Source organism: Hippopotamus amphibius, chromosome 14, assembly GCF_030028045.1.
Source record: "Hippopotamus amphibius kiboko isolate mHipAmp2 chromosome 14, mHipAmp2.hap2, whole genome shotgun sequence".
In the NCBI taxonomy this organism is placed as follows: Eukaryota; Metazoa; Chordata; class Mammalia; order Artiodactyla; family Hippopotamidae; genus Hippopotamus; species Hippopotamus amphibius.
In genome coordinates, this window is record NC_080199.1 from 32,381,618 (window position 1) to 32,397,226 (window position 15,609).

Below are 15,609 nucleotides of genomic sequence, written 5' to 3' on the forward strand. Positions count from 1 at the left end.
TGCAAAAATCACGCCCACTATCACATTTTGTCACATGAAGAATATTCCACCACCAAAGGTCTAGCTCCTCTCCATGCTGGAGATAAATGGAACTTAGCACAGGCAAAAATGGGAGGCCTCACAGGGGAAGCTGAAGGAAGAATAATAACCATACAAACACAGGCCGATGCCTCGAAATGGGGCCTTTGGCTCTGTACTTGGAAGTAGCCCAGTCTATGGAGCAGACGCAGGCATTCCCTGTAGTAGAACTCTGTTGAAATGTGTTACCTGAAGTAGCTTACCCTTCAATACCTGAGCTCTATCATCAAAATGCTACCTAATTTTCAAGACGCTAAGTCGCATACTTGAGGAAGAGATCAGATTTGTGGTTACTAGAGGCAGGGGGATTAGAGGAAGGTGGCCAAAAGTTACAAACTTACCTTTTTTGTTTTTTTGTCCTTTAGGCCAATTTATTTAATATCCATTTGAGATATCATCCAACAAAGGACAACAAAGTTATAAGATAAATAAGTTCTAGGGATGTAGTGTATAACAGGATACTATAGTTAACACTACTGTATTATGTACAAGAAAATTGCTAAGAGAGTAGATCTTGAGTTCTCATCAAAAGGAGAGATTTTTTTCTTTTCTTTTTATTGACAATGAATGTTATGTGAGATGATAGATATTAATTAAACCTGTTGGGGTGATCATCTCACAATATATGTGAATCAAAGCATCACACTGTATACCTTAAACTTACACAGTGATGCATGTCAATAATTTCTGAATAAAATTGGGGGGAAATGATGGCGTATTTGAAAAGAAGATTGGGGGGAGTGGGGAAGGACTGAGGATAGCAGCAGCCAGTAGGCACTGGATCCCTGGGAAAGGGAGGAGGGAACAAGCAGGAAGGGCAGAGCAACTTCTGGGTGCTGCCTGGGGGCCTTGGTGGATGATTTGCCTCAGAAATTAAGAAAGAATAATCCCTTACAGAATTGCAGCAAGAGGTAGTCCCAACGAGCCCATCATACCTCTTTTTCTTTATAGGAGTAGTAGTGGAGGTGGAAGCTGGGGTGTTGGTAGCATTTGCACTGAACAAATCTCCAGGTTGCCTGTTTCATCATAAGAACAAACAATGATCACATTCCTGAAACTTTTCCATTCTACCCCACCTTTTAAAGGTCTTATAACCCACTCATATTCCCACCAGAAAATGTTTCACTTGAGGATGAAAGAACAACAGAAAAAGTTCTTCCTTAGTTCACCCATTTTACAAATTGCCAGGCTCTCATTCAAATAACTAAAACTGAAGGAATTGAATGAAGAAGTCATTCATCATATGACATTAATTGTGTGTCTGAAACCCATACTAATCAATCCTGATGTGCTATGGATTCCTACATATATTTTTTGATCCTGTATATGTTGTGGCTAACAGAATTATACTGTAATTTTTTGCATTAAAAGTATTAGCTCATTTAAGAAAACATTTAAAAATCACACCGTTTTAAGTCTCTACTTAGCATTTATTAATATATGTAGACCCTCAGAATAATGGAAGTCACCCAGGCCTGTTTCAACAACTGGAGGTGCAGTCCAGTGTGAAAATCACTTTATTTGTAAATGCAAATTTAAAAATCAAGTTTTCAAAAATCTACCTAGTTTGGCTGTTTATAACTACTATTACTACAAGGAAAATGTATTTCGTCTACATAGATTGTTAGCAAAGCCATGACTTCATGACTAAGCTGAGTTGTAGATACGATGGATATTTTGGGAGGCAAGTGAAATGTGCAAGAAGAAAGAGTCGCCATAGGAGTGAGGAAAAAATTTAAAAGTTCTAGATTTTAAAGAAAAGAAAAAAAAGAAAAGAGAAGAAAAGAAAAGAAAAAAGAATGACTTCAGCTTTGGTGTTTGGTTAGACCAGAAGGCTTTCTGTGTTAAAGTCCAGATAGAAAATACTTGAAGTTTTGTGGACCATTTCAGTATTTCTACTCTTCAACTCTGCCCAAGCTATGGGGGCATGGCTGAATTACAATGAAACTTTGGTCTGAAGGCAGTATATCCTGATTTTTCTTGGACACATAGGAAGAAATACACTTTATTCTTAAAATGTAATGTCGGTTACAAAAGTACATACGTCTTTGTCGCTTCTGGTGATCGAAATGTGGACACATTTCTGGTAAGAAAAAAAGAAAGCAAAGTTTGAGCAGCAACAAAGAATGAATTCTTGCATCAGCTTGCAATTGTCCATGAATTTAGAGTTACTATTTTTAAAAGTTAACATTATCTGCGAGAAAGAAAAAGAAAGCATCAGTATTTGAATAAATTTGAAAAGTTGACCTCATGATTTTTTAGCTTTGTGTAGTAGATTCCAAAAGAAAATTTTTTTCTTTAGAAAATTCATTATCTTTTAAGCTCAGTGTTTTTATTTGCTAGGTTCAATAATTTTCTTTAACAATAGAAATATAAAATTGACATTTACACGTATGTCATAATCTTGCCACCAGGATAACTAAAACAGAAATATAAGTGTGGTAAGAATTATGGCCCAGAGCAATGAACTCTTTTGATTTTGAAGCCAGGAATAAGATTTTATTTTCTTTAACTGTGAGCAGGGGTAAAGTTTTTATGCCAGAATTATTTGTGTTAAAAAAAAAAGGATAAGATTTACAGAAAGATATTAAGTAGGATTGAAGATTGTAAGTAAATAAGTAACGCTTAGAAAAATATTGTACTTGAGCCTTTTCCAAAGTGAGTAGATACTGGTACCTATTGGGTAGTCGATTATCCAGGGTATTGGCCTTATATGTTTTAGCAGCATCATTTCTGTCTGAGATCCTTTATAAAGAAATAAGACAAAAGTCTGGATGAACATTTAGATTGTTAAACTCTTTTCAGACCTCTTTCATGCTAGCATCACTTCACAACATAACCTTTCTCTGGTAAAGACAATTGCTTTTCAGGTGTTACATTTTAGAAAATTTTACAATTAAAAAAAGCTATAATACTTATGACAAAATCTATTTATGAGGCCATTTTGATACAGTTTGCAACTTTTAAAGTTTATGTTTTTCAACTAGCCTTTCTGACTCATTTGAGCATTTGTCTCATTAACTATTTCATATTCATTATTGTTTAATAGTATCTCTAGCCAATGACAGTACTTCCTATGTCACTAAAAGGAATCAAGAAGACTTAAGCAATTTTCAAAAATGTTTTATGGCCTAGGCAATGCTATATGTTTGCCAAACTCTTTATTTTCTTTCTGAGCACACGGGGAGACCATATTTCCCCATCTTCATTACAATTAAGTTGGGGCCACGTGATTGAGTTCTAAGTTAAAGAATGTGGGCAGAAATATTATTTGTGACTCCCACGGCCATCACAAAACCTTTCACGTGATCCTCCATGCTCTTTCTTCCCCTTCTACTGTGGCTTTGGTGCCTATGAGTCGAAGATGACAGCATTAAAACATGGAAAGAATTAGGTTTCTGAGTCATCCCATGGAGAAGAGACGTCCCCTAATTTTCAACCCAATCACTCTGGACTCTGATGAGGGTGAGCAGTAATCTTCTATTGGGCTAAACCATGAGATTTGGAGGCAGGAGAGGGAACTTGTTATAAGAGTTACTCTACCCTGGCGAATTTGTTTGCACTAACTAACACATTTTGTTAATAGGCCCTGGGAACCATCAGAGGTTTTTTTTTTTTTTTTTTTTTTTATTGGAATATAATTGCTTTACACTCTTGTACCAGTTTTTGAGGTACACCAAAGTCAATCATCTGTATTTATACGCATATCCCCGTATTCCCTCCCTCCCTCAACTCCCCCCCACCCTCCCCGTCCCAGTCCTCTAAGGCACATCAGAGGTTTTAAATTCCCTAAACTCAGGTCTCCCGAAGGAGGGTAGGTCTGGAAAAGGCGTGTTTGTCCGTCTTTTGGGTCATAAGACAAATTGGGAATCCTGTAGTCTGCACGTCAATGGTGGGATCGCACACGTGCAACCCCTGGAAGAGCACACCAGAAAGGAAAGCTCTTCCTGAGATGTGGGGCTGTCTTCTGGAGCATTCAGCAGGCTTGCACAAAACTAGGATGTGGCAAAATTAGGCTCAGGAAAACAAAAGGTCCACAAGATGCCTCTGTTGATCTCATACTATGGGTCTGCTATAGCTTTCTCTAAACTTTCACCTTTATCATCCATCTTAGTACAGGGCTTTATATAAACTGTTCCTGGGAAGATGGACACTAACCTTGTCTTGCTCTAAAAAAATTCATGATGGAAAAATATGGTTTAACTTTCTTAGCTTTAAAATGATTTCAATTTCTACCTGTCATTTTGACATGTGGAACTAAAGCATTTGGTAAATAACTCTAATACATTAAAATTCTACAAGTCAACCCCATTGTGATACATAATGAGCAGATACCTTGAATGCAAACTGATAGCTCTTGAATGCAAAAAGGAAGGAAGGCTGATTCCTTCAGAGCTCCACATTCTCAACTGACTGTTCACAATACAGGTGTCAACTTGTACAGAATGAATCCAACCACTGAAAACTCATGATGATAACTCAGATGACCATTAGGCCAAAGACTCATATATCCCTTGTCCTAATTGCTACTGAGCCTCTGATGTGTTTATATTTGAAGAGCTCTGCAGTAAACCACTGTGAATACCATAAGATGTCAGGTAATTCTAAATATTAAATCTTAAATGTTCCTTGGAAACTACTCAGCGTTTATAGCTGTCTATGAGGTCCTCACATAAGTTAAAAATAATCTTGGATAATTGCTACTCTGGTACACTGAAAATAACAATCTGTCTAAAGAAAACGTAACCTTCATATCAAACATCTTTAAGGATTAAATAAAGGAGAGTTCAGCTGTTAAAATTAAATGAAGTTAAAATCCGACCGTTTTCATCTATGTGGGCAATAAATACTTCATGTAATAATAAAAATAGCTATCTACTACTATTTGCCACTCATCTTGTACAATTTCCTCTACTCTTCAGAACATCCCTACAAGGTAGGTTTAATTATTTTCATTTTATAGATGAAGAAATGGAGTCTCAGAGAAGGCGGGTGGCTTTCTCTTGGCCACACAACCAGGAAGTAGTCTATCTCCAAAGTCTTTCCAGTAGGGCCCAGGGTCATACACCTGGTTCTGTAGCGTAATTGTTCCAGCACTCGTGATCAACATGTCTTTCTTCAGTTATTATTTTCCACCTCCACTATCTCTTTCATGCCACTAGGGGGATCCATCTATAAGTAATAATGGAGAGAACTCTAAACCACCATTCCAATGCTTTCATCAATTTCATATTACTGAGGGAGATTAACTTGATACTTCTCTTAGAAACTAATTTTCTGCCAATTCGTGATATGAGACAGGTTGTTTTAACAGAAGTCAGTCTTGGAGACAGGAAATACAACATTAATTATTAATTAGCAACATATTAAATTATAATGTAAAATAATATCAAATATAAACAATATTAATTAGCAACAGGATCAAAAGAACCAAAGGAAAAGTTACACTTCCACAACAGAACAGTAGAGGTCTCCCTAACTTAGGTTTTCCAAATTAGTCATGAAACCACCTTCAGGGTTTGGGCCACAGTATACACATGTACACAATTACTTACTTATGTTTCTTTAGAACACTTCATATTTTTACCAACGGATGTATATTTTAGAAGGGAACTCTTCAAATGTAAACTCAGCACATTTCTCATTCATTTACTATACGCATTAGTGTTGAGATGGCCCAAATACTCACACGCCTGACACATGTGATCACCTTCCCCCTACAGTTATTTCACATCTTGCACTGGGAGTGGCCTGAATGATGGGAGTCTGACTCCTGTTCTCAGGACACGCCTTTCTTTACCGACTCCTGTTTTCTCTCCTTCACATCTGTTTCCACACTTACAGAGATGCAGCTCACTATTGGGAGACAGACACCACCTGGGGAAGGAGTTGACCAGGATACTTCTTCCAAACCTGTGCTGCTACACCTCTGCGCAAATAAAGCAGGGAATCTCTGGCCACAATGCCTAGTTTACAAAATGAAGGACTTGGGCTAGGTTGATGGTTCTGAATTTTAGCTGCACATCAGAATCACTTCCTAAACTTTAAAAGATGCCTGGTTCCACCTCAGACTAATTAAATTAGAATTTGGGAGATGAGAGCTGGCAGGACCAAGTTATCAGCACAGTTGAAAAACTCTCTAGGTGATTCTAATTTGTTGCTGAGGCTGAGAATGGCTCAGTTAGCTTCCCTGTGAGGCCTGGTTCAGTCTATTGCTAATGTTCCAAGGCTCCATCTTGACTGGCCTGATACAAACTTTCAGACACACGGGCTACAAAGGCTTAGGTCTCTCTCATATTTACCTTTCTTGACACCTAATTATCTCACTTGCAAGTACATTCCTAGAAGTAGGGTTTCTTCCATCAATTAACAGTGCAATAGGCCAGCCTGAAAGGCCAGGTGAACAGGCAGAGGTACTGCGACTCCTCTCTCCACTCAGTGCTGCAGAGATGAGAACCTGTGTATATACTTCCACAAACTGATTTTTGTCAAGGTTGTTAATTACAAGGGAGACGTCAACTCCTTAGGGATACCAGTGCTGGTTGTCTGCTATTAGGGAGATTGACTTTAAAAGCTATGAAGGGTGTAGAAGTACATGCATTTGCCGTATTAATTGACACGGGCATGGTCTGAATATAGACTCTATTAGATGCCATAAGTTTTAGCACATATGCGTCAAGTGCAGCAGGTGGCATGTTTGTCTCCAAAGGCAGCACACCTTTAGCTACAGGGAGTGGCTTCAACTACCAAGGGCCTCAGGTATTCACTGTGTCTAGACTGCAAATAAAGATGTTAACTTTGTTCTTTACTCGTGCCTAATAAGCACCTCTACCAAATGTAAAATTAAAATGTGACTTGTAGCATGTACGTTTCAACCTGAACAGATATTCCTCAATTTTCTATTGAGGGATAGGGATGAGCCCTTCCTTTCCCTCCATCTAAGACTGAGCCAATAACAGGCACAACACAATGACTCATTCTACAGCCATATGGTAACTACACTGCCGAAAGAGCAGTTTCATTTTCTAAAGTCAAGAGTTAAGGTCTTTATCCTAGAGTGGATCAAAACTACTGTATTATTAAAATGTACAGCCTCTCCATAAGGCAGTTATACAGAAACTGCTGTTTCTCTGCCTCCAGGATGGAAAGACCAAAGTTAGAACAAGAACTGGCTACTCACACAAAAAACCTATATTCTCCATTTAAAATTGAACAGACTGCATGCAGTGCACACCCCACCTATACTCAACTAGTTTCTTCAGAATTTTTTCTATTGATCTACTGTGAGCAAGCTGTTAGAAAAACGGCATATCAAGTCAACATTTTGTGAGTTTTGAAGAAGAAGATACTTCGATCTTTATCGTCCTGTCCCTGGAGATAAAATATCATGGTTGAAAGCTTACTTTGGTAAACATTTAAATGCCTCATGCTTTATGAGAAATGGAATTTAACTTATGATACGCATTCTACTTGTGTGTTTCAAAACACCTTACCTGTCCAAAGTGTCATCAGATCTGTACCGACTGATTGTGGCTCTTTGCTCCTTCTTTTCATTTGTTTTCCTGTAGCAAAAAATAATTATAGAAAGAGCAAATAAATTACAAAATATAGTTTATAACATATCATGGATTTGGCAAAATTTTGGCCTATTCAGGTAGGAGATGTACATGTTACCAAGAAAAGACACATTTGGAGTACCAAAATCTTCCCAGGCTTTCTTTGACTTGGATAGGATGAATTATAGCAAACCCGATTTCCCATGCTAATAAAAGAATTCTTCTCTAGGTCCAATTATTTTAATTGCAATGTAACATATTCAAACTGGGAATAAGAATAGGTGAATAAGCAACACAACATGCAAAATGGTTAATAACTAATATGTACTGTTTTCAATGTTGTTGATTTTTACGTAATAGGAACTCAATCCCTTATAATCAGCTATGTTTTGTTTGCAGAGTTTCAGCAGAGTCATAAACCAGCCCAATGGCTACGCACAAATTGCTTTATTGCAAGTTCAGCACCGTGGACAGTGTTGAAAAAAAGAGATCTTGCTGGGAAGGAGAGAGAAGAAAAAAAAGGAAAAGAGAGAAACATGAGATAAACTGCAACATGAGAAAGAACTGAAAAGAAGAAAGTGGGAGAACAGAGAAAGGAGGGATGGGAAGGATAAGAGAAGAGAGGGGAGACCAGGAAAAGTAGGGAGAGGAGAGACAGAGGCAGACTTGAGGCAGACAGATAAGTAGGAAAAAGGGAGTGGGAAGAAGACAAGAAAATAAGGGAAAAGAGGATAGGAGGCCCAATAGTAGGAACCATGATCATCAAAGCAGTGGAGAAATCTTGATCAGACTGATCAATCAGCAAGAAAAGCCTGTTCAATGCCTTACACAACCCTGTGATCCAAGGGAAGCAAGCTCTTTGGAGAATTACACCATGATTTACTGTATTTGCATTTCAAAGCATCATTTGAAGCTGACAGATCAAAGGTATTATTTGAGATGTAATTTTTAACTTGGTGTAGTATATCTTTCTTAAGCAAATATTTGGAGGTAAACAATATACTGTGCTGATGATTGTAAGTCAAGAATGAATTAACTATAAACCCTACACACACAGAGCTAGAGGGACAAATCGGACATATGTCCAATGTCGTAAAAGAAGTTCAGGTCAAGTGCAAGGAAGTTTGAAGCTGAGAAAGCTTATTTGTAGAGGTGGGGATCAGAGAAGGCTGTCTGGATGAGGTCTAGGTTGAGCTGGACCTTGCAGGATACACAGACATGAACAAACAGAGGTAGAGGGACTAGTGTTGCTTAAGGCGAGAACAAGGTAAAAAAAAAAAATGCCTAATGCAATTTCCCGTGTTTTTAAGGAAACTCAGATTGAAATCATGGTGCGGTTCACCAGCGTATATGATGCGGTGAAAGCAAACAGGCGCTGCATGGCCATCTGACCCCCTTCCAGAAAACAACCCCTTCGCAGCTGCTCTTGCTTTGTGTCTCATTAGCAGCTTTGTTCTTCCAGGCACTTATCCCCACATGACATATTACATTGTGTTTACTTATTTTCAGTCTCTCCCTCCTCCACCTTCAACTAGGGAGCAAGTTCTATGAAAGCAGGGATTTAGTTTTGTTTTGTTCCCAGACTTTAGGACATCTCCACAGGTACCACTTGAGTAGTACCTCATCTGTACTCAACAGTACCTCATTCTGCCTCATTCGACATATTTTAATGATCTGGCAGAGGAAGGACGCAGTCAAATGTCCTAGTTTGTGCATATTATGGAGCTTGTTTTCTAGGGTGATGAGACTATTATTTATTTTCCTTTTCCTTTATCTTCAGTCTCTGCCGGTGTGGAACTCTGGGACATATTATTGCTGCTGCTGGAAGCACCTCCTTCCCTGCCCCATGCCCACCAGCCACCCTTTCCTACTTGGAACCCCACCTTCAAGCAGCAGCACCAACTCCAAGGACCACTTTCAAGTGAGGTCTCCCACTCACGCAGGCAAAGTCAGCCACTGCCTCCTCTCCTTCTCATAGCACTGGCACACACGTCTACAAGCACTTTCCTCAGTAAATGTGAGTATTTGTGCTTATAGATTCATCTTTTTCCATGAAATGTGAAAGCTCCTTAAGGTCAAGGCGGGTGTCTCATGCATCTTTGTGTTCCCAGCACCTGACACAGTTCAGCACACAGTAGGTGCTCCAACGTGGTGCTGGGTGAACACCAAAGTGGACACAGCCTCTGCAAAAGGGCGGAAAAGTGTCACACAGGCATCCACGTGAGCAAATGCTAGGAGAAAAATAACCTACACGACCTTTTAAGAAGATATCATTTGAGACGCTAGTCAAGGAGTCAAGGGGGAAATGTCTTAGGCTTACAGACTTTGCTACTTAGGATAAAAGCTCAATGTGCTGCTTTAGCCACAATGCTTTCCAGCAAAAAAAAAAAAAGGGTTCAGGTAACCGATATAGTTTAAAATATAAAATAAGCATAGAAGGCATTAAGATCCCATTATTCTGAAACACACTAAGAACACGAAGGTTAGTTTTCTTGGTCACGCTTCTCAGCAAGTATGTTTGTTCTTTAATAGTTCCAGAGAAAGGCAAATCAAAGGGTGGGCGCATTTTCCATTGGTGCCTGGATTCAAACGATCAGGCTCCCTTTGTTTGGGGAGATGAGGGCCCACAGAGAACAAGGCTGTAATTTTCAAAATCCATGAAGACCAAGGATGGGGAGAGTCTGCTGAATCAAAGAACAGCCAATTGGATGGGCAAAGGCTGGGAACCCCAAAACCAATCGGATACTTGGTGCAGAGGGGGGTTTAACTCAGGACCCTTAGAACAAGTCAAAATTATGAACAGATTAAATTTTCCAAAATAGACATATTCAAGGTGTCTACGTAACTTTTTAAAGCCCTACCATGAAAGACAACCGCAGTCCTTTACTAAGTATGTTTTGGTGGCAGACACTGGCTACTGGACCAGATAAAACTTGTGTTTGAGAAATAATCAGCTTCTTCTGATGGGTGTGGCTGTTTGTAAGTGTGTGAGTGTAAATGTGCTTTGGGAAGAATATTACCCATTTATTTGATTAGTCAGATTATTTACATCATTGTGATCACGAGTTTTGTTTGAATTTTCCTACTAATTTGCATTTGTCAGTCTACTTGCCACTGAGTATCATTTAGTGGTTTTCCGCAAGCCTAGGAGTTTCTGAAAAGAAATGTACTGTCCCATAAAGCAAGTGAACTCAGCTGTTATTTCTCTTTTAGGGTTCCTTTCTCGAAGGCTCAGAAGTATCTTTTCTCATCATGTTTCTGTGGGGGCCCTTTCCCGTCAGGAAGGCCACCTGGGTGAGGTGGGCAGTGGATTGATTATTCTACACCTCCAAGCCGGATTCTGGAAGCATAAAGCTGGAAAGCCACAGCGGGCCCTGTGAAAAACCCCGATGATATCACAGATTCTCCTTCACGTGCCCAGAATGTCAGGGAAAGCCTGAGGCTAGCCACAAATATTCAGCCTGTCTTGAACATGTCTACTCTCAGAAACGAACCTCTCTGTGTTTCTGCTAATGATGTAACTCATCTGAAACACCCACCTGTCCAAGGCATCGTGGGAGTTACATCTGTGGAGTACCTCCCTTCCATAATTTTCATCTCTGCAGAGAAAGAACAAAATTAAGTCGCATGAAAAGTTATCACAGTGTTTAGTAAGTATTAAAAAAGGCAGACATGAAAGCGCTCACAATGTTTGGCAAGGTTAATTCGTTTTACTTTGGGCATAAAAACACAACCATGCATTTATTTTAACCAGTCACCACGTGAAAGAGCATGGTGAAAAGAAACAAGTTTGTCAGTACAAACAATCATTATTCTAATTTATCCCATGAGATTTCCATGCGATTCAACAATGGAATGAGTGTTCGTTGTTTGGTTTTTTGGTTTTGGGGTTTTTTCCATCAGGTTGTGGGAACACATGGTCATCTAGTTTGTATATATTAGAAAAGTCCTTCTCTGCAGGAAGGCAAACATTTTTTCAAACATGTTTTAAATTTAATTAAGCCTGTTATGTCTGAAATTTTTCCACTTGATGGCCTTGATTGTTTTCCTTGACAAAAGGTAGGAAAATAAGTACCAATGTTTGTGGCTAAGAAGGTTGATTGTTCACAGACTGAGCCTATTTTTGAATCATGAGAAAATTGATCAGGGATTCTGTGGCTTTCCTGAGGCTAAAAGGTTAGCAAGTGACAGGGCTGATCTTTTTATTCCAAACTTTTGCTTTCCCTACTGGTCAACCCTGCAATAGAACTTCATACATAAAATCCCAAAGCTATGTCTTTCTTACTTTGTATAGTGGGCCTGAAAGTACAGGCAATTTTAGGCAATGTCAAAACATGTAGTAGAGACTTTGGCCTTGAGCCACGGCAGAGAGTAAATATCTGAACCTTTTCATGTCAAGTCAACCAAACCTGAAATACCACATTTCTCCTGGTGCTGGTTACTTAACACGCTGGAACCACTTACAATAAAGCTATAAAAGAACTGCAGTAGATAATTAAAGAAAGATGAACAGTGAAACTGAAACAATTCCAGTGACTATACACCCTAAAAGATCCCAAGAGAACTTTTCCATCTCCCTGGTATCCCCTCCCTAAACTTGTGGGAGAGTAGCAGACATCAGATGCATTTTTGCCTGAAGAAAAATATGTAGAATGTAACCCACCGCTGGGTCAGAGGGTGTGGGGAAACATCAGAGCCCATTTCCCCATCACTCAGCAGCTGTCATGCCATCCACACTGGCTTCCTTGGGCCTTTTTAAGGAAGCGTGTCTGGTATAAAACCATCACTCCTACCGACTATAAATTGTCTTAGACATTTCTGTCTCCTCACATCTGTGCAAATAGGCACAACCCAAAATTTGTGATCGACCTTTGATACCATTCTACCACCATGGAAAAATAGAAATGCCATATTCAGTTTCAACAGAAGCAGTAGATGTTGCTGTATAGAAGGAAATGATTGTTTTCTAAGAGTGTTAACTCCAAAACTTAGTGTGAGTCTCCAAATAACCTTACAGTTCCTTAAAATAATAAGATTTAATAACAGAATTGAATAGATATTTTTGTTTAACAGTTACAAGCATGCTCCTCAAACAACCATGTATGGTCAGTTTAGTAAAAAACTTAGAGTGAGTATCCTGCAATGCAGGAATTCCCGACTTCAGTGCTGTTGACGTTATGGGTTTGGTCATTTTTCACTGTGAGGAGGGTCCTGTGCCTTGTAGGTTGTTTAGCGGTATTCTTGGTCGCTACCGACTAGATGTCAGGAGCACCCCCCAATTTTGACATCTAAAAATGTTTCCTGACCTTGTCAAACATCCCCTGGGACCAAAATTGCCCCCGACTGAGAACCATTGATGTAATGGAAAGATAATGGGTCATGTTACTCTCAACTCCACCTTTTCATAGCTGTGTGCTCTTGGACAAGTTACTTCACTTCTCTGAGCCTCAGATTCCTCTTCTGTAAAAATGAGGATGTAATAACTACCTTGTGTGACTGTTGTGAGATTTAGTGATGCTTCATATGTGAAGTATCTAGTATTGAGCCTGACACATAAGAGGGAATCAAAGGGGTGTGTGTATGTGTGTGTGTGTGTGTGTGTGTGTATACACACTATATAAGAAATACATCTGGGCTGGACACATGTCTACTATAAATCTATGTTGGCAATGGGCGATGGTCATAGTCTTCAGATCTTTAAACATACAGCTAATAGAAGCAATGCTTAAAGCAGACAATACTTTCTTGATGGTAAGTGTTTTCTCTGACAAAGTGATAGTGCGTTTACCACCTTTCTGTACCTAGAGGTACATGGCCGGGGGGACTAAAATGAGTTGAGAATTTATCGATTTTACTTGCACATAAGGAAATTTTAGATAAATTATTGTTAAATTTGTAAACTTGGAATCATATTTGTGTTTGTTTCAACTGACATCAGGCACCAGCAATCTCCCTACCATGGGTTAGATATTACCCTTTTGGAAACTGGAATGTCTTTTTGTTTTTTTTTTTTTTTCAGGTTATCAAGTAGGCTCTGATGTCTATGCTATTTATAACAGTGAAATCCTACTTTTTCTCACTAATGACTCACATTCTCTTAGGTATGGGAATATTAAAAATGGTAGAGATATTCTTAAAAATCTGATGTAACCGATTTATGCTTTCTAAATCTTACCAAACGTGAGGCCAAGCAACAAAGTGTTTCAGAAGGAAAGTATCCACTTTCCACATGGCCATTAGTTTCCCAAATGGAGAATGGCTCTCTCTATTCATCCACCCACCCACACTCCCCACACCCTCTTACCTCTCTTCTTCAGGACGTTTCTTTATCCAGCTGTTATCCTGTAAGAAAGCCCTTCTTCTGTTCACCTCGTGAACACCCTGTTGTTTCAGTGTAGTCCCCTGAGTGGTAATCTTCACGTCTACCAACAGAAAAATGAAACATCAAGAGATGTAGCTGCATGGAGTTGAGTGTGTGTTTATTAACTTGGAAACCTTGAGAGGAGCGTCTGATTGGCCAGCATCAATCTTCTAGGCTGGCAAGTCCAGTAGTGTTTCAAAGCAGAATGCACCGGCAAGAACAACTTCCACACCCCATCATCAAAGATAACATACAAAACTGCTCAGGTGCCAACTGAAACTGCTCGCGCACAACATGAAGCCCTGCCCGGCACCTGGGAATGTAGAATCACAGAAGCAGGATAAACCAATAATGGATTTAGTGGGTTGGCCATTTTGCTCAAGAAGAAATATGCCTTATAAAGACACACAAGACTGTTTTAGAAGTACCTAGCGAACCATAGTCAATAAGTCCTGGTGCTTCTGATTATAAAGAAATTAATTCTTTGATCTCATGGGAGCCAAAAGCACAGAAGGTCACACACACACACTTGATTTTTAAAAGAAATCTTTGAATTGCAATTAGGTCAGTAAAATCTATAGCACTCTTACTTTTTTCTTAAGCCTAACTTTGGCCATGTTCATTAAATTAGACTGCTGCTTCTGAGAATTTCACATCTACATGAAAAAAATAAGACCTGTGAGTTGTTTTCCCCAGATTTTTAAGTTCTCTGAGTAAGGGAGACATCGTCTACATTACCATTTCCTGTGGGAGATGTTTTTCTCAAGGTAAAATTGGACATGCTGCCTTCCAGTAAGGATCTAAAAGAAAAATGGGGATGCAGAAAACACAATAATGACTCGACAAAGAATCAACAAGGGACTCGTTCATTGCTAATGAGACACATTTTTCAATGACACTGACAGTCGCATAAGCTGGTATAACGAATACATGATATAAAGTGCCCCCTAAGAATCTGAGAGTTCATCCATTCCAAAATATTTATTCTTAATAGACCAAGAAACTGAAGCCAGGAGTATTTAGTGTCCCCTAAGTTATAGGACAAGCAGTTGGCTAAATCAGGCCATCAGCCAATTCATTTATTCAATGAATAAATACGCATTGAGTGCCTGGCACTGAGCCAGGAGCTGGAGACACAAAAGATAAGTAAGACACGTGTCTGGTCAGATCAACAGGGAGACGGAGACATGGAATTCACAGCACAATATGCAGAAGGGCTCATCAGCTCCTTCTCTGGGGAAGCCAAAGTGAACCCAGGTAAGTGATGTGTGATTAGAAGGGAAGTAGTCAGAGCATGGGAATCACAGATCTGGGGAAACACTGGTGGATTTAGGTAATGCCTGTGTGGGAAAGCCCTAAGATTCTCAGCTGTGACGAACTGCCACTGCCAGGCTGCTAAGGGATGAAGGTGATGCTCAGTTCATTTGCCTGGCACCGATGGTGCTTTCAGGGCTGCAGTATGACACTGTGAGTCTTAGGCATTTTTGCTTTCAATGGCCTCTTCTTTCACACACACAGGCACACACACACACATATACACGCATACACACACAAAATTAAAAATTATATTTTATGACTGTTAGTTTAAAAATTAGTAACAATCCAGGCTGGCTT

At 39.4% G+C, this 15,609-nt stretch overlaps 1 protein-coding gene across 7 annotated transcripts in view; it reads right to left on the reverse strand.

The window, feature by feature from the left end:
- Positions 1-15,609, reverse strand: part of SCEL (sciellin) — a 125,047-nt gene that overhangs the window by 84,192 nt on the left and 25,246 nt on the right. For all 7 annotated transcript variants that reach the window (XM_057707250.1, XM_057707251.1, XM_057707255.1 and 4 more), the window contains 7 exons: positions 14,734-14,795; positions 13,939-14,056; positions 11,174-11,233; positions 7,572-7,640; positions 2,755-2,823; positions 2,123-2,161; positions 1,014-1,094 (listed from right to left, as the gene is read on the reverse strand). In XM_057707250.1, the coding sequence (XP_057563233.1) occupies positions 1,014-1,094; positions 2,123-2,161; positions 2,755-2,823; positions 7,572-7,640; positions 11,174-11,233; positions 13,939-14,056; positions 14,734-14,776 (479 nt within the window). In that variant the 5' untranslated portion in view covers positions 14,777-14,795. The remainder of the gene's footprint in view (positions 1-1,013; positions 1,095-2,122; positions 2,162-2,754; positions 2,824-7,571; positions 7,641-11,173; positions 11,234-13,938; positions 14,057-14,733; positions 14,796-15,609) is intronic.